Genomic DNA, 25,681 nt, shown 5'->3' on the forward strand with positions numbered 1-25,681 from the left:
TCTTCACATACTTCCAATAGAATCGGTCATATATAGGCTTCATTAATAAAGATTTTCAAACTAATTCACCAATTTTTTTCCCTGGTCTTATCACTTCATATAACGTAAAATTTTCCAAGCAACCATCACATTATCACGAATAAAACGATTTTCAACAAAAACGAATTAATAATTAGAAATTAAATTTGGTAAAAAGAGTTTTCAATTTCATGCAAAGATACGAAATGTTCTGTTTCACCTCGACAAGCTGTCAAAAGAAGAGAAAAAAAAAGTCTCACCTTGACAATAGTACTATTGAAGATAATGGATGCTTATATCATCAAAAAAGATAATGGGTGCCAAAATGAATGTCTCCAAGCACATTTGACATTCTAATTCTAAATTTCTAATACAGTATAACGATCCATAGAATCGACCAAAGTTCGTCTTAAGAAACGCCGCATAGGGGTGGAAATGGGCTAGGCCGGGCCGGGCTTTGTAAGGCCTAAGCCTGGCCTACTTCAAAAATTATAGGCCTGAGCCTGGCCTATTACCCGTCATAGGCTCATTTTCGAGGTCTGAGCCTGGTCTTTTTAAAGGCCCGATGAAGCCTGAAAGCCTATTTAAAAGCCTATTTTATCCTAAGGCCTAGCAACACGTGTAAGCCTACTCCTAAATAGGCCAAAACTTATTTAGGCCTAAAGCCCACAAATATGTTTGCTACTAAATAATGAATTCTTACGAAGGTCTAATCACACCAATATATCAGCTACTAAATAACCAATCATATGAAGGCTTGTGTTTATGGAAGAAAAAAAAACTTTAAAAATATCAATAATGGAAGATATGTTATATATGAAAAGCTTAATAGGCCGACCTGATGGGCTTAATAGGCTTTTTTACAAGCCTTAGCCTGGCCTGTTTAATTAAATAGGCCTTATAAAAAGCTTGAGCCTGACCTTGTTAATAAACGAGCTGGGCCGAGCTAGGCTTTAAATAGGCTAGGCCGTAGGCCCCTGTCGGACGGCCTGACCTGTTCCCATCCCTAACGCCGCATCACTTCTTCTGATATCTTTTTGAGATTAATTGTGTTGGCTCTAGACATGCACAATAAATCATCTTTCAAATTAAATTTTCAAATGCAATATTTAGAGTATAATATTCAGTATGTTCCGTCAATATGCAACTATTTTATATATGTATCAAATGATTTGTTGTCACGTATTTTCTCATATTTATTAATTGATATGAAAACACATCGTTGGATACATGTGTAAAATAATTGTACACTAATAGAATATACTAACTAAATCATATTTTAAACTTTCTCTGGTTCTATTAATACGAAATATCTGGGTCAACAAAAATTGTTGTATATGATCGAAATTTTGAACAAGATGCATCAACTTTTGTTGATTCAAATATCTCTTATAAATAAGACTAGAAGAAATATGTGTTCCCATATATATGAGTTTGGGAACCAGTTTGCTCCTAATTAAATCTTTTGTTGTCTTAAAAAATGTTTTGGAAATTATAACTTATAGAATATTTCTCTTTCATTATTTTTATTTACGATTTAAATTAAATTTTCATCCTATCTTTTTTTTAACAACCAATTTTATTAGAAATGAGAGAAATAGAAAGAGTACTTCACCTACAACTTGAAAAAAGTATTTAAACAAAGAAGAAGGTTTGAGTATCATTCATGATACAAACATGGTCCCTCTTTTTTTCTTAACAAGAAACCATCTCTAAAATGTTACTTTGATACCTTCTACAATTTCCTCCACCCCGCAATCTTCGAGAAGAAAATAACCTTATTTCGTGTTTCCCAAATCTTCTACCATGTTGCATGTCAGATAATCATTTTCTAAACAAAACAAAAAAATAATAACCCATGCATGCAATGGTTTTTTCCGGAAAGGAGGCAACGTGTATGAAGGTGGTAGAACATGTAAAATTAAGTTCTTGGAGATGGTTAATTTGTTTCGAAGGAGGATAACAATAAGGCGTATAGATTTTTCAATTGGTTCTCTATTCCCTTTTGTTTTATCATTGATTCGCTAAAACTAAGCAAGCACTTGAACTTGTTGTTTTGTATATGGGTTAGAGTACCCTTTTGTACTAAAAAAAAAGCTACTAATTTAGAAATAATTTCAAACGGTTAACATTAGCTAGATGTTGAATTGGAAAAGAACTAGGGATTTGAGAGGATGATGAACTGAGAAAATGGAAGCTAGCATAAACATAATAGTATAACTGAAAATGGAATTAACTATTGAAGAGGAGCTGGTAGAAGGAGCACGTGAAAGAAAGTGAGTAAAAATATAATGAAATTAAAACCATACAAAACTTTGTAAGAGTAAACAACAAAATCATGTGTGTGTTGAATTAACTCTATAGTTGATTTCATTTAATTCACCAAAATGAGTGCAAGACATAATTAAGGATCAAAGCTTTCAGTAACCCACCAACAGGATCCCATGATTTTCACATCACTATAGTCAAAGATATGATTAATCTGACCCTAACATACGGTTCCATGGAAGCCTTTGAGGGTTACTGAAGGCCTTCTCCTATAAGGCATGCTATGATTTTAATGAACAACGAATTCTGAATGCATATTTATACACAAAGAAAAATTAATTAAAGATTGATTGATTCTAACATGTATATTCCACCATTATTTAATATTTTGACAGCAAAACAACATGCATGATTCGCATTCTTTTTATGGTATGATTCACCAAATTTTAGATAAGTTTACTTTAAGGATCATTAGAGTTTATAATTTATTCCTCCTTAACTAGTTGCCTGTTTCAGTGCTTAGAGCTAGTATTTTTATTTTGACAAAAATAAACAAACTGATTATGGATCGAGACAACGAGTGCAACTAGGTAACATAGTTTTTACAATAATTTTGACAAAGACGTGGAAAATTGATTTAAAAGCTACATATTTTGGAGATGCGATTGTTTTTTTTTTTTTGTGATAAGCACCAAAGTCCGGTTGACATTCATATATCTAGCGTCAGGAGCAATGCTATATCTTTAGAAAAATAACATCAAGAATTCTTCAAGAATAAAGTGCAACCAATAACAATGCACTATTTGCCACAATTCAAGGAGGTGTGACTGAAAAATAGAAAATGAACAAATAAATCATGCAATTATAAAATTTGCCAACTGTGTCTTAAAAAATTCTTGATATTATTTTTCTAGAGAAATAACGTCAGTATCCCCATAAAGAGCATTATATATCAATCGTCGCTTTATTTATGGGAAACATACCGTGTATATTCTATGAAAATCTTGATCATTGTCATGCTAAGCTACTTCTAAAATTTATATACTAATATACCCTTGTTTAAACTTTTTTTTTTTTTTACCAAACTACACCAGTTTTTAGTACTCATTGGAGTACTCCATTTCAAATAGCAAGTTCTTAATAAGGGGGATTGACCACTCAAAAAGGATAATATATAAATCTAGATCATACCACTTATTGATATCAGTTTATTTGGAGGTTTTACTTCATCTTCCTTGCGAGAGTCAGGAGGACCCTTTGGGTGTGGACTGCCCCCACCGAGATCTTTTCTTTCTATGTAGTCGAAATGCACCAATCGGATAAAGTCCAACTAACTTATTTCATGGACTTATATACACATGGACACTGCCACCACTTATTTCATCTCGTGTATAAACACATGATGAAAACTTTTTTGGAGATTAGAAAATAAGAAAACTTCTTCAAATGGCACTCGTATCGTGAAGTGGTAGGAGTCTTGTTCAAAACTCCTTCAAATGGCGAGTGGTAGGAGTCTTGTTCAAAAAATTAGAAAACTTCTTCAAATGGAATGGGAAGTGAAGGTTAAACACTCGTATCGTGAAGCAAATAGGTGCGCTCATGCGTTAGCTAATATTGGATGTATCATGGGGAATGAGATGATGTTTTATGAGTCGTGTCCGACTCAAATTAACCATTTGTTAGCTGCTGATCAAGCGGGGGTTACATTTCCGCGCTTGATTAAGATGTAATTTCTTTTTCCGGGCTACGGCCCTCCCTTTCATCAAAAAAAAAAAAGAAAATAAGTTTTCTCCACTGCTACCACTTATTTCATCTCCAAAAAGTACATCCTTTGTTGATCAAGATTTCTCGAATTCACACACAAATGAAGAAAACATTCCAAGCAATGACTGTGATTCAATTTGTGAAGAAGATGACGTTTTAGACACATCCCAAACAAACAAATACATAATCATTGTCGATACTTTTCATCACTGATCAGATCTTGTTGCCAAATCTTTGGTTTTAATAATCGAGCCTGAAATTGATGGCTCCACCATCGAGATTGGGGAAATCACTTGTTTCCTCATTTCTCAAATTTCACAATCCAACACCGAGAAGAACAATGTTCAGACTTCAGATTGATCCTGCAGTAACTTACGATAAATCAAGCATAAGAAAATTGTCACAACCATTTCGCTATTACCATTTCAAATCACGTAATCTCTTTCTCAATTAATTCATTAAGCAATTTTAGATGTAGAACTTCTTGCATGGATCAGAGAATGTTTTTCATGGTTTTAACTTAAGCAAACAACATATCTGCTAAAACACCTCTGATGCATGTTATACTTGAGAAAGCGCTTTTTGTTTCCAATGCTGTTAAAGGCGAAACATACATTTTTTTTAGATTTAATTTTCTAACTAAACATATGAAAGCTCTTTTCCAAGCGATTTACAACGTTAATATCTTAGACAATGGTTTATTCACGAGTTGTCTAAAGGTAACACCGAAAATTCATTATCGTTCTTCCATATATATATTTTTTTTTTTGCTTGTGACGGACGTTCTTCCTCCATTATCACTAACTTTTTTTTAGTTTTTATATTCAAATAAAGAAATTTCTCATAATTTCACATACATAATGTTGTGCCGGTTATGGAAGTCTATGTGTATGATATTGACCTATTCGGTAAACACAATTTGGCATTGAATTTTGCCTCAAGGATAATGGTAGTTTGCAAACAGCACCGACACTCTTCAATCGAAAAACGCAACTTTTACGAAAATGTGAAATTTCATACAAGATTCAAAGCAAACAATATCTCATAAATGCTAACATTGTAGTGAAAACACATGCCTTTTCATATTGATATGAGATATGAGATGATTTGTTTATCTTTTAGATTAATTTGCATCCATAAGTTTTATCTCTTAGATTAATTTGCATCCATAAGGAGTGCTAGCTAGAAACACTATATTTTTAACACATTCTCTGTAAGGGTCACTTTTTTATCAGGTGAAATTAATTTAGGTCACACCACTTCATGTGATATCTTCAAAGTTTGGGGTCTAAATTGATTTAACTCAATAAAAAGTATGTCTTAAAACAATATTAGAAGGAAAGTGTTTTTAACAATAGTTTTGCATGCATTATGGTGTGAACACCTCCAAATATTCCAATCGAATTAGCAGTGGCGGAGCCAGGTGAAAAAACTTGGGGTGACCGTCATCAAAATAAACTAAAATAATAAATCATATTGTATAAACACATTTTTTTCGATTGTTAGATTAGGTTCGAATGTTTCCATGGGATTAGCTCAGTTGGTAAGGACAATGTATAATATATGCAAGGTCTGGGGTTCGAACCTCGAACACCACCAAAAAAAGAAATTATATTTTTTTTTTCATCTCTTTCAATATCATCGACCTTAATGACTTCTTAACTTTTCTATGTAACAAAGAAACAAATTTATCAAAATTATAGTACATAACTCATAATGATAATTATAATTATAGTATGTTGACCTTAGTGAACTGTGAAGATTTAATTCAACGTTTTTAATATTGATAGTCAAAGACAGATTTTGCACCAATTAATTAATTAACAAGATCCTTGAAAACCATTGCTTATTGTTACGTATTAGACTATATGGTTGGAATTAGTCATCACTTCAGCCTTTCAAGCTTGCAGAGCGGTGGCTAGCGTATTATACTTGGTCTTAATACCCTTTCTGTTCTAGTATTCCTCAATTTCCGAAAGAAATCTAAATGGCTCCCCCAAAATCAAAAGTAAAACATGTGTTGTTCCTATATTTCTCTCTTCTCGGGATGGTTATTGCAGATGATGGCACTTTCATGTCAAAGCTAGCAAAATCTTTGAGTCCTACTCCGTCAGGTTGGTCAACTAGCAGCAACTTCTGCACCTGGAACGGTGTAAAATGTGACCAAGCACACCGAGTAACATCTATCGACCTTGCTTCCAAGTCACTCAATGGAACACTTCCTTCTGATCTCAACTCGCTCTCCCAACTCACCTCCCTCTTTCTTCAGTCCAACTCTCTTTCTGGCGCATTACCCTCGCTCGCTAACCTCGCCTTGCTTCAAACGGTTTCCCTTGGCCAAAACAACTTCTTATCAGTTCCTGTTGGTTGCTTCAAAGGACTCACCGACCTCCAAACACTCTCCATGAGTTTCAACATTGACCTTGCTCCATGGACGTTTCCTACAGACTTGGCTGAGTCTTCCAGCCTAGTCTCACTTGACCTTGGAAGTACCAATCTCGAGGGTTCCCTGCCGGATATATTTGATTCTTTAGTCAGTTTGCAGGAGCTTCGTCTCTCATATAACAATCTCACAGGGGATTTGCCCAAGTCTTTCTCAGGATCTGGGATTAAGAACATGTGGCTCAACAATCAGAACGACATGTTCGGGTTTACAGGTTCTATTGACGTGCTTGCTTCAATGACTCACGCGGCTCAAGTTTGGCTTATAAAGAACAAGTTCACTGGTCAAATTCCTGATTTGTCCAAGTGTACCAATTTATTTGATCTACAGCTTCGGGATAATCAGTTAACAGGTGTTGTTCCGCCTTCTTTAATGGTCCTGTCTAGTTTGCAGAACATTACCTTGGACAACAATCAATTGCAGGGCCCTTTTCCTTCTTTTGGGAAAGGTGTACGGTTCAGTCCTAATGAACCTGATTTCAATAGCTTTTGTCGAAACACTTCTGGACCTTGCGATCCACGAGTCACTAATTTGCTCCATATTGCTGGAGATTTTGGGTATCCCCTTAAACTGGCGAATTCTTGGAAAGGGAACAATCCTTGTCAAAACTGGAGATTCATTGTGTGTTCATCGGAGAAGATTATTACAATAAACTTAGCAAAACAGAATTTGAACGGAACCATTTCACCTGCATTTGCAAATTTAACTGATTTGAGGAACTTGTATTTAGGTGATAACAATTTGACTGGCTCAATACCTGAGAGCTTGACAAGTTTGGCACATCTTCAGATTTTGGATGTATCTAACAACAATCTATCTGGAGAGGTTCCTACATTCTCATCTATGCTGAGATTCGATTCAACTGGTAATGCTTTGCTTGGACTTGGAAGTTCATCTCAAAAGTCTACTTCTTCTTTGCTATTGCTGGCTTGGATTCTAGGTGAGTCTGGTGACTTTTATGTTTATGAGGATGTAAATGTTACAATTTCGATCGAAGTTCTTAATTTCCAAGTACAAAATTTTTGCCAAAAAACAACGTTTACTTAATTTCAAAACAATTATAATTAATCTGATGCATGTGTTCAAAATTATATATGCTCAATGAAATAGAAAAGTGGTCTTGTATTTGGACTTAATGACTTATGTTACTTATAATTGTTCTTCACTTGTTTGCAACCATTCAGGGGTATCATTTGGTGTAGGAGCTGTACTATTTATTGCGATGATTGTTTGTAAACGTAAGGGATATCTAAGTTTAGTACGAACGAGGATCTTCAAGAAAACAAGAATATCTATTGACCAAGATCATATTGAGGATTTCATAAAAAGATATAATTTGTCAGTGCCGAAGCGGTATAGTTATGCTGAAGTGAAAAGGTTCACAAACTCGTTTCGAGATAAGTTGGGTCAAGGAGGATATGGTGTTGTGTACAAAGCCAGTTTACCTGATGGCCGTCATGTTGCAGTGAAAGTAATAAGTGAGTGCAAGGGAGACGGAGAAGAATTTATAAATGAAGTTGCAAGCATAAGTAAAACATCACATGTGAACATTGTCTCACTTTTGGGTTTTTGTTATGAAAAGAACAAAAGTGCATTGATATATGAATTCATGTCCAATGGATCATTAGATAAGTTCATATATAGAAGTGGATTTCCAAATGCTATTTGTGATTTGGATTGGAACACATTGTTCCATATTGCAATTAGCATTGCTAGAGGACTAGAGTACTTACATCAAGGTTGTATTTCAAGAATTTTGCATCTTGATATCAAACCTCAAAACATTCTTTTAGATGAAGATTTTTGTCCAAAAATATCTGATTTTGGTCTAGCTAAAATATGTCAAAAGAAAGAGAGTGTTGTTTCCCTACTTGGCACAAGAGGAACTATAGGCTACATAGCACCCGAGGTATTCAGTCGAGCATTTGGTGGAGTTTCTTCTAAGTCTGATGTATACAGTTATGGCATGTTGACTCTTGAAATAACCGGAGAAAGAAAGAGTCGTGATACTAGAGGGTCTGATATGACTGAAATGTACTTTCCGGATTGGATATATAAGGATCTTGAGCAAGGTAATACTCTTTTAAATAATTTAACAATCTCTGAAGAAGAAAATGATATAGTAAAGAAGATTACTATGGTGAGTCTCTGGTGCATTCAAACGAATCCATTAGATAGACCATCAATGAGTAAAGTAATAGAAATGCTACAAGGACCACTTCATTCAATACCGTATCCTCCAAAGCCCGTCTTATTTTCTCCAGAAAGGTTTTCTTTACAAATGTTAGATACGTCTTCTAGTAATCTTTATGACTCAAATTCAATTATAATAGAGAAAGAATAAAATATGTTCAACAAAATCGAAAATGTTACGCAAGTGTAATGTGATGTGTAGGAATTGCCTTAGTATTCCTTAGTATTTTCAGTTACGATATTATGAAGTTTTTTATGAGACATTAGTGATTTGTTTTTAGTTATGTTTTGTTTTAAAGACAATAATTTTAGGGAGTTTTTTTTTTTTTGTTTTAAGTTATGTTTAAGCTCTATTTATAGGGCACTGAAGTGTTTGTAATGGTGTGCTTGATGTTATAAATATATTTCTGTCATATCCCTTCTAAAACCAACATGATGCGTGTGTATTGTGTGTGTGTTTTCTTTTTTGACAATGTATACCTTTGGTTCTTAAATAGTACAACGTTGCAAGTCATTTTGTATCAACCACTCCCATTGATGTTGTTTTACTTTTGTCAATGAAAGAAAAATTGTAATGTCTTGAGTTTGTTTTAAGTGATATAGTTAGTATTATTAATTCTTCTCTATGTTGAAGGAAATTAATATAGTTCCTCATGACTCCTCGCAAACAACTGTCACCACCAAGGTTGCTTGAGGATTTTCTATGGGGAAGATCGGTGCATGTGCATTATCTTATAGAATTTTTTATACTTGGCCCCATATGGTCCGAAGTCAAGACAACTCAATAGTATCTGTTTGGGTTATCTTATGTTTTAGTTTCTTCACGAGGGTTGTTTGCTTCAGAAATTTGGTTTGACATTTAGTGGTGTGGGGGTAGAAGGCCGTCCTTATCAAACTGGAGGCTCGGCTCTCACAGTAAAACTATGCCCCTAATAAAAAAAACGACAATTTTTTTAAAAGATTAATCTTCTATTTAAATTGAAAATAACACTCGTTTAATGATTATTAGCCACCAAAATCAAAATTAGCAATTATTTTTACTAAAGACGTGTTTTTTAACTTAGAAATAGAAACATGGAACATGATTTTTTACTTAGAAATTGAAACATGAAACATGTTTATTTTTCTTTTTTGAGTGGGGGTGGGGATACTGAGCAATAATTTTTTTCTTGAGGCCCAGCTCGGTTGAGCTCTTTGCACTCCCCAAAGAACAGCCATGGTGTGGTATTAGGAAATCGCGTAAAAACTCAGGCCATTCCGATCATATTAAAGGTCCTGCTAAAATATTAAAAATGGACTTCTGTTTCAATATAAACAGTTTAAACAAAAAAATAATTATTTAACGCAACTCGTACCAAGCATTACTTTTACCTATGCGTACATAAATATTCATCTACGGACAATGTATAATTGTTGTCTATCCGTCTTTTACCCACGGACAAACGGTATTTAATGACGGATTTTGTCCATAGGTAAAAGTTTTTTTGTTGCAAATTTGATGGGTCCCCTAAACTTTGAGGCCCCGTGCAAAGGGTCTCCATGCAGTTACACAGGGTCAACCCTATGTAAAGCCATTATTTTCGACCAAATAATTCAATGTGTTGAGCAAGTGGTGGAGTGAATTCTATTCTCTTATTCGAAGTGATTTTTGGATAAAGATCCTAGGTTTCTCTTGCATATTCTATGAGTGGGGAGAGGAACCTTCATTGTGTCTGCTTAAACAGTTGTTCGACGATAAACAAAAACCATACTCTCCCTTCTTTATTTATAAGACTTTCTCTTCTGGATTGGCCAAAAGTCCAACACGTCATCATATTAAGGCACATTCTCGCATAGTTTGAAACCAACATAACCTTCTCTCAATCCTCAGATCCTCTACGGCTCATAAGGGCTCATAATCGGTTAACGATTCGTAACAACTAAGCATTGATGGGTGCCATCTGCAACGGCTATCTCATTACTACATGACAACTCTTTTCGAGGCATGTGTAAACAAGTCTCCAACGCCTCAAGGTATGTATTATTCTAACCTCTCCACCTCAAAGCCTCAAGTTATACCCACCTCAAAGCCTATGTAAATACTCTCTCTCTCTCTCTCTCCCTCTCCCTCTCCCTCTCTCAATATGTGAAATCAACATACAGTTTAGACAAATTTATTACTTCAAACAATTTTTTTGATATTTGTGATCTTTATGACATGTTCTTATTGGCTAAGGCTATATAATAAGATGAAGGGTTAAATATGTTATTGGTCCCTATATTTTGCGCCCCTTTGAAAAATAGTCCCTATATTTCAATAAATGTTTTTAAAATCCCTACATTTTTACTCCGTTAACCTAAATAGTCCCTGCCGTCTATTTTATTAACGGAACGCTATGTGGCATAAGGGTGGGTCCATTTTGAGTCTTTTGTGGCAGACATTTTACCAAAAAAAAAAAATTTAACAAGCAAAACGCGATCTGCATCTTTAACTTCTTCTTCTTCATCTTTCTCTCTTCCTTCTAAATTCATTTCATATTTCCATCGCTGAAACCAAAAAATAAGATATCTTCTCTTCTTGTGTCAAAAAAAAAGATATCTTCTCTTCTTTTCTCTTCCTTAATACTTTCATTTTTTTTCAATAATTTTTCTTCCGCTTCACTGTTTTTGAGCAGAAACATCAAATTAAGAAAGGGATTATGGGATTGGTAGAAACACTAAAATCCAAAATCCTGTTCTGTAGATCTGCGATGGCGACACAGCTAAGAAAACCACACAAAGCTAGATCTGCGATGACGACAGCGTGGGGGAGTGGTGGCGTGACGGCGGCGCGCGGAAAACGCATAGGATGGATGTTTCGATTTGTGAGTGACGAAGATGGTGGTAGTGTCGTGGCTGAATGGTGAGTGTGGATGGATTTAAGGGTGTGATAGGTGGTTTTGGTTTGTTTTTTTGAGACAGGCGGACGTCCTCTCGGTCGTCTAGAAACATGATAGTTGCACCATCGGAGGAGGAGTTAGGTTTCGTTGCGGCGGCGCCGCCTTCGCTGTTGTCATCTTCACTGCTTGATTGACCAACGGAGGAGGAGTTAGGTTTTGTGACTGTTTGATGAAGCTTTGAGAATAGTAATGAAGGTGGTGGTGTTTCATCTCCTTTCTTGTGATTCGCTATACGTATTCTCCTTTCCTTCATTTTTTTCTCTCAAATCCTGATGCCACATCATCATTCCGTTTGGAAATTAACGTCAGGGACTAAATTTGGTAACGTGAGTAAAATGTAAGGACTTTAAAAACATTTACTTAAATGTAGGGACTATTTATCAAAAGAGCGTAAAATATAGGGACTAAAAACATATTTAACCCTAAGATGAAATAGGAGTATCTCTTTTTTATCCTTAACCAATGCCCCATTAGCACTTATTAGCATTTTTCAAAAAGAACAGTGCCACTAAAGTTAAGCTAACTTTGTAAAATTCCACGTTTAATCCACACAAAAAAAAAAAAACTACTTGCGGTATTCATGAAATTTTCCAGAAAATCTAAACCGTGGAAAATTGATACATTGATAGTGAACCACCGCGAAAATTGAAAATTGATACATTGATTACTCCCAATAATCAAACTATAAGCTGATTTTATCAAATCTTGTCGTTTTACGTAACTTTTCCCACCGCGAAGGTGCGAACCAATACTATTGTTGTCACTTCTAGCTGTTTTTAATCAAATAAACTGTCTATGTGTTGAAACTAAAAAAGTGTTATTTTGACATTAAGTTTGTTGCCAGACAAACTTGCATTTGTACGACTTGCATACAATTTCGGTTTCTAATTAGCTTTATCTATTATATCGTAATACGTTGTCAATTTCTTTTTATGTTTAAATAACACCACTTTCTAAACTATGAGCATCCCTTATTATAAAATTTGTTAGGTCTTCTAGATTGACATGTTGCCTTTCCACTGCGACAGTCAGAAATTAGTAGAAATATTATGTATAATATGGTATATATAGAACCTGAGGGTGTCATGACTCATGGGTCTTCTTAAGGACGATCCGCCACTGCATAACTAAAAGAAACCAATGTCATCTCATACTAACTCTAAGTTACACGACTAGTTAAAAATATGGATTTCAGAAAAAAAAACTGTGGAATACATTGACATCTCCATAAGTAACATTATATTATGATTAATTATTGATCATGATATGATATAAGAGAAAGACTTGTGTGGACCAGGACCACACAATTGGGTTTGGTCACACACACAAACACATAGTTTTTTCTTTCTTTTTTTACTTTTTCCATTTTCTCTCTCTTCTCTCTTCTCTCTCTTCTCTCCCATTTCTTTGGTTGTGACCAAGAAATTGGGTTTGGTCCCTGGTCCACACAAGTATTTTCCATGATATAATATATGCATGATTGAATACATGAGTGAGAAGGTTGAGTGCATGTCAAGCATACTTGGTGAGGAGAGGATGCATAGGATTAAAGCCTTCAGAAACCCAAAAAGCACTTCCACGACTTCATATTTACATTTACATGCAATCGATTGATTTGGTAACTTGGTGCCGTGGAAGCCTTTGAGGGTTACTGAATGCTTACTCCTTTTAATTTCCTTATTACACAAAGCCACTCACTACTTACTTACAATTACAAACAAAGGAACACCTATTTATAGTATACTGATGATCGGAATAATTTATTCTCTAGGATCCTACATTTAATTAAAACATGACAGCTAACAATATATCCACATCTATTTTCCTTTTCCTTCTAGGAACTAGTCATTGATTCGCAGAATTTCAGATAAAAAACACTTTATTGATTGAAGATAAATTAGAACTCTCTTGATGAATTATCTATTGAGGAGATCATGAGCGACACAAGGGTTGGAATTATCTATTGAGGAGATCATGAGTTCAACTTTCCTCGGTATAAAAATAACATCTATAAAGATTGGTTGATAGTAAGTTATTTATGGTAGAAAGAAAGTGGAAGAGAAGTGAATTCTTATTTTATATTTTTTTAGTTGAGAAGTGAATTCTTATTTCATATTTGAGTTGTTCGGTTTAATTATTTGAAGGAAAGGGGGGTGTGGAGAGCGAAAAATCTCTACTAAACTAACCCAAAAGTGAAGGATAGGTAGGCGGGGGGGGGGGGGGGGGGGGGGGGGGGGATAATTATTTCTTATTTATACTAAAATGTCATTTTACTTTAATGTAATATTAAACATTAGAATGGTGTAAAATATAGTTTTACATTTTCCCTCCATTAAAATCTAGTTCATCGCTTCATCAAATCAAACATAAAATATTTTAAAATTTCTTCCTTCTCTTCTCCCCTCTTATCTATTGAATTAAAGTTCTGATTGGGAGTTTAAAAGAAGAAGGAAGGGAAGACCTTTGAAAAAAAAGTAATAAGGAGGAGACAAAGAGGGGAAGAAAAAGAGTGATACTCTTAAACGGAGCATAAAGAGTGTTAAGATGGTTATTAGGTGATTAAGATGGGGGGCACATGGTTGGAGTGGAGAGGTGATCGTGAGTTCAACCCGTCTTACTAATTAACAATTACGCGGTATCAGTTATATTTGGACATGAACTTAAGCATGTGATCAGGGGTTTGATCATTGACCCTTGCATATAAAAAAATTACGATTAAGATGGGAGAATTCATCTTACGAGTCCAAAAGGTTTTTTCTATAAGAATTAAAAAGACAAAAATCGCGTCTCTTTTTTTTCTTTTCTAGCAGACTTGCTGTATGGTGCGAAGGATTTAACGCACAACATAAGATGGTAAAATGTGATAGTGTTATTATATTTTTCAAATAAATAAAAGTAAAGGATAGCTAACATTAAAATGCAATCCAACGGTGTTGAGCGTTTGTTGTTTTTCGTCGGCTCTCCCTTTGCACCATTTAGCTTTTTCCTTTTTTTCTAGCTTTAAGTATTGACCATGTGCATATGTTTGAAAGCACAATATTGAAGGTGGGAATGGAGGCTTTTGTATTATTTATTCCATTATGAGAATTTTAACTAAAAACAAATTATTGTAAAGAAAAAACAATCAGATTATCTTCTTCTTTTTCTTGAACCTTATTTCTTCAAGAAAATAAAAACAAAAATAAAATATTATAACCATAATTATTCCATCCACCTTGAGCCTGTCGCTTTAAAATACATGCTTCATAAGCTACTAATTAATTAAGATTCGGTGGAGAACAGATTGTGTAATTTGCATTTTATTTGTTTGAAGGATCTTTCTGTTTTAGTAAATTCTGTCCATGGATTTCAATGTGACTGCCAAAAATTATGTTAATGCGTTGACATTCTTCTGGTACTCAAAAACAGCATCATATCGCATATCGACTGCTTTGGAGATGCATGTGACTCTTTCCATGCAGAATAAGCTATCCAATCTTGCAATATGATTGAATAGTTGAATCAAATATACATATTAACAATTCTGCAAAAAAAAAAAATATACATATTGACAATGTATTGACTTTAATCCCACTTAAAAAAGTCTCATATTATGCATTGACAATGTTATATTATTAAGTAATTGTCTTTTCAAGTTTCACGTATTACTTCCTATAGCCTCAACTATAAAATAGAGATGAAAAACAAAACTTAAAACCAAAATCAATTAACTTATTTAGTATTGTAACTTGTTTTTTAGAGGAACTTTGTTTTTTCTTAGTTGCCTGTGAGAAACTGTGTAATTTATCCATCAACCAATAAAAATTAGTCACATATATAAGTACATATATGTAAATAGAGTAAATACTAGTTGGTAGACGGCACTTGTATTGGTTAATTTTTATCGGTTGTTAAATAAATCACCTACAATTCTTCAAAGGTAACCTAGACTTCACCTTGTAACTTTTTAAATCACCCAAAATTGTCGACACTTTTATGGATTATGCAAGGAAAGTTAGGATGGGTTGGAAATCTCAACTCATCCCACCAAAAAAAAGTGGACTAAATAGGTCAACCCACATGTCCAACCCATTTTGCCGAAAAATCCTCACATAAAATCATTTTTAAATGGATACTACATCAACACATTTAAGGACGGAGCCAGAAATTAAGTTTAAGGGACCAAAATTAAGAGTATAACTTAGTAAAGAAAAGGTAAATTTTCAAATATTCAACATATACAAAAAATTTAAAAAAATTATAAGATATATTCTAAATGAATATTGTCAAACAAAAACAAAAAGTACTAACTTCTACTTTTTTTTTTTGAAGTAGTACTAACTTCTACTTCTGATGTTATATTCGCATTTGCTACATAGATTTAAAATCATATCAATCATCATATTGTAGGTAAAATTTTCAACAATCACATTTTCAATATACACAATCTTGCAATCTTTGAGAAAATCTTCTTCCACCATCTTTCATAGCCTTTGTTTTAAAATTTCCATTGTTGAAAATACATGTTCTTTGGTTGTTGTTAACAACGGAAGAGTCAACACAAGTCGTAATACTTTGTTAATCATTGGATAAAATTTGATTTATTGGTCTCAACTAATTTTTGACATAAATCACCATTAGTGGACAACATCTGAAAATGGAAATATTTAAATGGAAAATGCTATTTTTCTAGAAAAATAGCATCAAAAAATTTTCAAAACACAGCTGGCAAGTTTTAATTGCATGATTTAGTTGTTCACTTTCTATTTTTCAGCCACACCTCCTTGAACTGTGGCAAATAGTGCATCGTGACTGACTGCTCTTTATTCTTGAAGAATTCGTGATGTTATTTAAATATATCATACTTATAGTGTTTCAATTGCAACTCATATTTTAATTGTGTTTTTTAAATAGAAAAATCTGAAGAGTAGAATTTCTCAACAAGATTACAAATGTCTTCGGCATCAAATGACTTGAATGCATATCTAGTACTGCTCAACAAGATTACAAATGTCTTCAGCATTAAATAGTAGATGAGGGTGCAATCGAAAGACTTTTCATTTTTTTTAGTTTCTTGACCTAAATAATAAAAGACTTCTCGTGAGATCATATCTAGTACTACTCTTTTCCAAACACAATAGTAAAATTTTGACGACATCTGATGCATTGTCCTCTTTATAAAGCAACAGTGCCAAGTTATAAGTAAAACCGCTTCTATAAAATCCTGCCCTAATCAAGCAATAGGGTCCAAAAAGATTTGGCCCTTCGTATTTATTCCTTAATTTACATTTTTGTCTTCTTATATATACAGTGACATATTGTCAAGTTTCATCACAAATTCACTTGTCTTTCCATTCATCAGCCGATCAATATATACACATAAAATTCTAAGTGAAGCTGACTGTTACAAAGCTAACAAAATTCCAGCCACTAAGTACGCTAGTGTATTAATTTAGCTAAAAAATAACAGTCCCTAAAAATAAGCATCTGCCAACTCCTAAATTTACAATAATAATGTCTCATCAATAACTTTCATCTCAATACCCTCCTCAAGTTGGAGCATAAAGATCTCAAATGCCCAACTTGTGAAGGAGGAACTCGAATTGTGCCTTTCCCAAGGCTTTTGTAAAGATGTCCGCTAGTTGTACCGTTGTAGGAACATACGAGGGACTGATAATACCTGTTGTCACCGCATCCCAAAGAAAATAGCAATCGACTTAAATATGCTTCATTCTTTCGTGAAACACTGTATTTTGAACAATATGTAAAGCGGGACGCATCCCTTTGTGATTAACTCCTAAATCATCAAGTAACTGTTTGAGCCATTTTAGCTCACACGTAGTTGCTATAGAGCGATACTCAGCAAGAACGTGACATTGTTAGTTGTTTTTTAGTTTTCCAAGACACTGGAGAAAGACCAAGCATTACCAACCACCCTGTCAAAGAACACCTCGTAAGCGGACAACTAGCCCAATCAGAATCACACCATGCCTCTAATGTTAATTTCGAATAAGACCGAAGTAGAATTCCTGGATATAATAAATACCCTACATTTTTTAGTTAATTGATACCTAAAATAAAAGTAAGTTGTTGTTATCAAACCAATTTTTTTTAATGAACTGTCAATCAATTTACAACACCATAGAATACATAAGGGAGTATCCTAAAGCTACATATTATATTTCATATGATGTATTGATATAATAAATAGGAACCTTTTGAGTATACATATGTATGAGCAAGTTTTCTATCCCCAAATAAAAAATATAAGGGCACACTCACATAAAATGGAAAAATTAAAAGAGAATAAAATTAAATGAGATTGATTGATATAAATAAGTTTTTTATGTTTTATTTTATTTTATATGAATGTGTCCGGATATTTTTTATTTGAGATTGTGCCCATGGCATATTTGCTCTACATGTATACACATGGTATTGAAAAAAAGAATTTCAACTTTTCCTTTTTTATTAAAATAAAAATAAAATATTGAGTATTGTAATCTTCAATCTTCAAGTTGGATCACATAGAAGATTCAAGAGTCTTACACCAATTATCGTGACAATTTTAAGATTAAACTCGTGATCTCAGAATAAGCCGAAATAAACTCGTGTCATCTTCTAACTCAGTGACAAGAATATTGCTTGAAAATTCGATGAATTCCACAAAAATTAATGTTAAGGTGTGGAAAATATAGTGACATCTCAATAAATAACATTATTTTGATTAATTGCTAATCATGATCTTTATGCATTACTATAGTTGAAAATATGTGTGAGAAGATTAAGTGCATGTCAAGCATACTTTGGTGTGGAGAGGATGCAAACACTAAATTGAACAAAAAGATAGGATTAAAACCTTCAGAAACCCAAAAAGCACTTCCACGACTTCACAATTACATGTAATTGATTGATTTGGTAACTTGGTGCCGTGGAAGCCTTTGAGGGTTACTGAATGCTTACTCCTTTTAATTTAATTCCTTACACAAACCCACTCACTTACTTACTTACAATTACAAACAAAGGAACACCTATTTATAGTATACTCATGACAGATTTATTTATTCTCTAGGATCCTACAAATAATTGAAATATGACAGCTGACAATATATATATATATATATATATATATATATATATATATATATATATATATATATATCAACATTATTTTCCTTCTAGCTAGGAACCAGTAATTGATTCTCAAAATTTTAGATAAAGACACTTTATTATTGATTAAAGGTAAATTAGAATTTATTCCCAATTAACTTGCATGCAGTCTCTAGTTTTCAGTGCTCAATGTGTGCGCACAAAAAACAAAACTTGATAGTCCTATCAAGATATAGCAAGATATGAAAATCAAAACTAAAAATAAATACACCATAGTAATTTGCTAGAAACAAACCACCTATTGAGTCTCGTCAATAAACAATTTACTTTACACTTTCATAATTAACATCGCCCCCAGGAGCGATTGCTTTCTTATCAAAAGGGTAGCTATGGCTACCCCATAGTAAAAAAAATTATTGAATGAGTAGGTATATTTTTATATTAAGTTACCCTTAATAATATATATTTGGCTACCTCAAGTTTGATTTTATGTGGAATTGTTCTGTCTTCACTTTTAGAAACCGAGGGTGAACACAAAAAAATATATTATTTGATTGACAATGAAAATATGACAACAACTACAATCAATTACTTCCTCCCAAAAAAAAATCTATCACTATTGGTCCAAACCGATTTAACAGCACTTTATGTTTTGATTTTTTTATCTTTCAAAAAAAAAATTTGTAAAATTAAACCCTTTTAGTAACACTTTGCTTATTTTTTTATAGCTAAAAAATAAGTAATTAGTAGTAAATTATAACCATTTTATAATCTGTTCTTGTTGCTTTAAGTGTATTTTATGAAGTACATTTTATATGTGTAATAGTTATCGTGAATTTTTATTGTTTATTAGTTAAATTTACTATTAGTTTTAAAAAAATATTTTATTTTTCTTTATATGTGGCCACCTCATAAAAATAATGCTAGTTTCACCGCTGATCGCCCCACTTACCTATGGGTTATTGTTACCACCCTTAATTCCTCATAGGCGCTAAGGGTAACATTAGAAAAATATATTTCGTCTTCCAAAGAAAAGAATAATCAACAACTAAAACTAAAGATGAAAAAATTAAAATTCATAAAGTACTTTTTGTTTTTTAGGTAAAAATATGGGGATTCATCTAGTACTTTATCACTAAGGTTGATAATATTGCTAGGTGGTTTGAGGTGAGCCACACACGGGTTGGAATGATACGTGGAGATCATGAGTTCAACTCCCTTCATTATCGAACTAACAACTATCAAAATTTGTTGTTAACAAGTTATTTATCACTAAAGGTGAGTTTGGTCGGAAGTTATTATTTTATATTTGAGTTGTAGGATTTAAATATGTGGAGTGGTTTAAACAATTTTAGCTTCCCCAAAAGTGGAGCATCAAGAGGGAAAAGAATAATTATTTCATATTTATACTCAAATGTCATTTTATTTAATGTAATATTAATATCATTTTATTTAATGTAATATTAATATCATTTTATTTAATGTAATATTATTTCATATTTTATTTAATGTAATTTTACATTTTGCCTCCATTAAAATCTAACACATCACTTCGTCGGATCAAACAAAAAATATTTCAAAATTTCTCCCTTCTTCTACCCTCTCATCTATTAAAATAACTCTACTTCCCGTATGTTGAACCAATAGACTTTAAGGATTTGATTGGGAAGGGGGGAGAGGTCTTTGGGAAAAAGTAAAAGGAAGAGAAAGAATGGTAGACCCCCAACTTCTATAAGGGATTTATTTTTCTTCTTGCTACAAATTTCCTTAATGTGGAAGAAATCAAAAGTTATATTAGATGAGAGTCTTGGAGGGCATAAAAATATTCTGTTCCTTTTCATTGTGTTATAATACTTTCAAAACTAAAAATATATTAATCATAGACATTATCATATCATTTCATTGTCTTAAATGGAGCATGAAGAGTGTTAAGACGGTTATAGGTGATTTGTGAGAGAATAATTCATCTTACGTGTCTTGAAGGTTTTCTATAGGAAATAAAAAGACAAATCTTCTCAACCTCCTAACTTTTTCTAGCTTTAAGTGACTAATGGTAATGTAGTTATTGTATATTATTTTTTTTTTCTTTGATTGGATTTGAACCAGGACCTCATCAAACTCCACATCTCTTAACTCAAACCAGTTGAGAGTGTAATTAATAGGTAATTCATTCAGTATATGATAATGAAACTATCAATTTTGAATTCCATTAAGGCTTTGTTTGCGGGTTTGGAGGGGAGGGGAAGGGAAGGCTTTAAAGGGTGGAAAATATGAGGGAAAATGGAGAAATCTTTCAATTTTTTTAAAAGAGTAGTTTTATAGAGAATGATAAATTAATGCATATGATTACTATATTTTTAATTTTAAAAATAATATAACAACATAGATTAAATTTGAAGAATTCATATAAACCCTCCAAAACCCCCCAAAACCCTCCTCCAGTACAATTTTTTAGTTCCCCCAAATGAGGAGGGTTTAATATTATGAAGAAAAGTTAACCCCCCAAAGTCCTCCCCTCCCATTTTCCTCTATTTCTTCCACTTGCTCCTTCCTTGTTTTCCAAGCTTTCCCCTCCCTTCCCCTCCAAACTCGCAAACAAAGCCTAAGAGAATTTTAACAATTTAAAATCACTATTGTCACAAAAAAAAATCATATTATCTTGTTTTCTTCCGAAAAAAATAACGAAGTAAAAATAAAATAAGTTTTTTTTGACAAGCTAAAATAAAATATTATATATGTATAATCACAATTATTCCATCCATCTTGAGCCTGTTGCTTTAAATACATGCTTCATAATCTACTAATTAATTAAGGTTCGGTGGATAACAGATTGTGTTTGCATTGTATGTGCTAGAAGGATCTCTCTATTTTATGTGCTAGGTGGATAAATGATGTTAGTGCGTTGACATTCTTGATCTGGTACTCAAAACGTGCCATTTTTGGAACTGCATGCGACTCTTTCCATGCAGAATAAGTTATCCATCCAAAGCGCCACATACTATACAACCACTTTTGCCATATAATTGAATAATTCAATCAACTATGCATATTGTCATATTGACAATGTCTTGACTTTTAATCCCACTTAAAGTCAATCCTAATCAAGCAACAGTTCTGTCCAAAATGATTTGGCCCTTTCTATTTGGAAAAAGATTGGTGAACCACTCTTTTGGTACACCCTTTTGGTACACCCGCTGATGTGGCAGGGGTGGTTTGGTAAATTCACGTGATAAGGGGTGGTTTGGTAAATTCACGCGTTCTGCCGTTCTCCATTCTTCATTCTTCACTGATTCACGCGTTTCACTTCATCCATTCCATCACGGCAACGACATCACCGATTTCTGCATCATCACTGATTCACCATCAATCCATCATCAAGGCTTTCCTTCTTCTTCTTCCTTCACACCAAATCACTAATTCACTGATTCTGCTTTTCCAAACCAAGTAAACAACACTGTTTGGTAAGTGCTAAGTAAATAACCTCTCTTTCATTGATTTATTTTACTTCCTTTCATGAAATTGGGTGATTTTTGTTGAATGTTGAAATTGCTAAAATAGAGATTGATAGAGATTTGGTTGATTATTAATAGAAGTAGACAGTAGTAATATTTGATTTCTTCATATTTACTGTTTTGGGGGTTTTGTTAAAATTATTCAAATTTCAATGTATAATTGAATTTACTTTTTATTTCAGGTAAATTCAGGGAAAGGATTGAACCTAAGCGAGAAAAATGCACACCTCATGTATTACAAGTTATAGACGAGGAACTCGCAAAGCTACAACTATTGGAGGCTAGTTCTAGTGAATTCAGTGTTACCTGTAACTACTTGGACTGGTTGACTGCACTGCCTTGGGGTGAATACAGGTTTGTATACATGTAATTTCATTCTTATCATTATTGCTAGAGATTTCGATGTATGCCTCATGGAGAACGCAGCCCCCCTAGAACAAGGTTTCAACAAGAACCTTAGAAGTTGACAACTAAAATGCATAAGCATAATTTTCATAGGCTCTTGGATGAACTAAGTATGCATTTTGTAAGTTACTGTCATGAATACCATGAGTCTGAATCTGTTAATTTCATAATCCAGTGATGAGAACTTTCATGTTACTCGGGCACAAAAGATTCTTGATGAAGACCATTATGGATTAACTAATGTGAAGGAAAGAATATTGGAATTCATAGCTGTTGGGAAATTGAGAGGGACTTCACAAGGTAACTACAATCACTTATGTATTGTACCTCAGTTTTTTCTGGGTGTTTAGTTTGTGATAGATTCTGCCCTGCTAAATTTTTTTTTTTTTTTAATAAACTGCCCTGCTAAATGTTGATATGTGTTTAATGTCTACCAACAGGTTTCATTTTTTGTCCTCTTGTTTTAGCCTTTTAGGCATATTAGAATTAGTTCCTATGGGTGTACCGCATATATACGGCACCTTGTATTTATCTTTTAAAAAATATAAATAGAACATTGCTCTTTTAAAAAAAAAATACATTTTGATTTTATCACTGACCTCTTTTCATTCCCTGAGCCGAGCCTCCGAATTCTCAGGGACGGCCCTGCAACCACCGTAGGCTAACACTCACGGCCGCATCATAATCTTCGTGTGACCCTGTTCCCTCTATCTGTCATGACCCTATTCTATCATCGTTGGAGATCACATCGTCGGAATCCGGTCGGAAACTGAATCTCTATGTTGAACGTGAACTTTATCTTAGTTTTTTTTATTCCATTTTGTGATGTGGCTTTGTATTTAAGGTTTGTGGATTTTGGTGATTGCTCTCAAAAATTGGATAAACACTGATAAGTAATTAATAGTTATGAATTTAGTAAATTTTATTTTGAATGTTTTATATTGTTAAGACCGATATCGGTAACACTAATAGGAAGATGAGTTTTATATGAATTATGGGGTAAAGCAAAAGAAGACGTGGTTGAAGATGTCTCTAGTCATGAAACACCAACCAATAGATGCACTTTTCCAAAATTGAAATTTGTTTTGAAATTAGCTGTTAAACCCTATACCCAAACCTGGTAAAGACCGAAATTTGCTTTGAAATAAGTTTACAAATTTTGGAATTGTTTTCCAAAATAATTTTGTAAAATATAAGTGTATGTTTCTAATTTTGGGACATATTTGTGTTAAATGTTGAATGATATTATTATGATGTTTAGTTCATAATTTTTCTGAAATCTCAGTCGGATTGTTTCATTTTGGCTGCTTGCCAATATGAGATTTGATACTTATAGTTTTATGAACATTTTGCTTCTTACCCGCTTTGAGGTTCTTCTTATGTTAATGCTTGCATTTGATTGGAATTGCATATGAGTTTGGGATTGTAATTTGTGTTGGTTAAGTGCGTCTATTTTTGAGTTTGTTTGTGTAAAACATGTTATACATAGAAGATCATTCACTTCTCATTGTATTGTTTGTTAGTAAAAACTCACAAGTTTTCCCCCAATTATTTAGTCAGATTTTTGTTGATCCTCTGATTAATATGACGCAGAGATTGTGCCAAAAATTCTTAGTCAAATGCCGTTAAGTGTCTCTCAATTCGGGTTAGTTTTCCTAAAGTCTGTAAAAGGTGGATGTATGTTCACCTCTCACTCATGCTCATTATTCAACTTTGATAAGTACTCAGATTTATTCCTTTCAAAGAGAACACGTAGACAAGTAGTGAGAAAGAGACAAAATCTATATGAAAATAAAAATTGCACCCCCGGGATAAAACATGGTTCAGTCATTCTCAATCTTTTTTTTAGTAATTCACATCTCACACAGGGTAACTCATTTGAAAAATAATGGTGAATTCTAGCACAATTTTTGTTAGTTTTCCTAACTCGGATATAGAAAGTTATACAATAGTTCACATATGAACCCTGCATATCAGTTAAGATCCCGCAAATTGCCTCAGATGTAGGCATTGCACAGAAAATACGCGTAGAAATAGTGAGAAAGAGACTAATTGGAATGAAGAAGTTTGTCAAATATAGAAAATTATTCACATATAACTCATGTTATAAGTACTACATGTATGTTTTAGAGGATTTCAGTTTTCCTATTTCTGCAATTGATGATCATTGGTATGAAATTGAATAGCAGTTTCTATAAGTTTCTTGGAACAAGGTACATATATTAATGTGATTGTTGTTGGTATAAATTGGACCCGTATGTAATTTTTCATTTTTGGAGTTGTTTTGTGGCATATTTTATTTTGCATTTGATAATGATTAGTAATGTGTTTGTTGTTTGGGATCAAAAAAATTAGTTGATTGCAAGAAGACTCAATAACTAAAACTTCAGGTTTTTAATGATGACATTGAGCAATATAAACGATCGGGAATGGAATTATAATATTACCCCTTGATCTGGAAGTACAAACTGAAAAGAAGCTTCAATTTAGGTTGTTGTTAATTGTCATGACTTGATATACCCAAGGTGAAAGATAAGAAGGATCTTGGAATCATGAAAGTCAAGGTCTTGTATCACCAGTTTAACAAAGAGGAGGGATTGGTTGTACTAGAAGAAAAGATGAAAAGTGTATGGGAAGGACCATAACATGATATAGTGGCTCAAGAAAGAATGAGTGATTCTTTGATAATTGACAGATTTCTTTGTAATGTTTTGACTTGGATGTGTAATATTAAGGTATTGTAAACATTCCTTATTTATTGTAAATCAATGGGAAATTTATCACTGAAATATCAAAAGATATAGATTCTATGTTTCTTGAACTCTTAATATCATGTGAAATAGTGATAAAGATAATTTGGTCATGAAAATAAAATGTGGTTACACCTTTGTTAAAAAATGGTTAAACGCAGATCATTTTTGGATAGTTTTCCTAAAGTCTGTCAAACAATGAAGATCATTCACCTCACTTTATTATCATTAAACAATGAGTAAATAGTTTAAACTCGAATACATATATCGCCTTAAAATGCCTTAAAATGATAATGTTTTCACTACATTTTATCACTTTTG

At 33.2% G+C, this 25,681-nt stretch overlaps 1 protein-coding gene and 1 long non-coding RNA gene across 3 annotated transcripts; both read left to right on the plus strand.

Annotated features, from left to right (window-relative positions):
• Positions 1–5,911: 5,911 nt before the first annotated feature.
• LOC146909043 (receptor-like kinase TMK4) lies at positions 5,912–9,117 on the plus strand. The gene is made up of 2 exons (XM_085726911.1): positions 5,912–7,433; positions 7,678–9,117. The coding sequence occupies exons 1-2, from the start codon at positions 6,038–6,040 to the stop codon at positions 8,835–8,837; spliced, it is 2,556 nt and encodes an 851-aa protein (XP_085583037.1). The 5' UTR covers positions 5,912–6,037; the 3' UTR covers positions 8,838–9,117.
• A 12,727-nt stretch (positions 9,118–21,844) lies between these two features.
• LOC146909044 (uncharacterized) lies at positions 21,845–25,431 on the plus strand. 2 transcript variants are annotated; one of them, XR_015018625.1, is made up of 4 exons: positions 21,845–22,154; positions 22,388–22,559; positions 22,786–22,910; positions 25,001–25,431. It is a non-coding gene; the product is annotated as an uncharacterized LOC146909044 (long non-coding RNA). The 2 variants fall into 2 exon arrangements; XR_015018624.1 differs by having other exon boundaries at positions 21,846–22,154; positions 23,248–25,431.
• The last annotated feature ends 250 nt before the right edge of the window (positions 25,432–25,681 follow it).

The sequence above is a fragment of the Medicago sativa genome, chromosome 7 (genome assembly GCF_051527215.1).
Source record: "Medicago sativa cultivar Bolivia chromosome 7, Bolivia_mono, whole genome shotgun sequence".
NCBI lineage: Eukaryota > Viridiplantae > Streptophyta > Magnoliopsida > Fabales > Fabaceae > Medicago > Medicago sativa.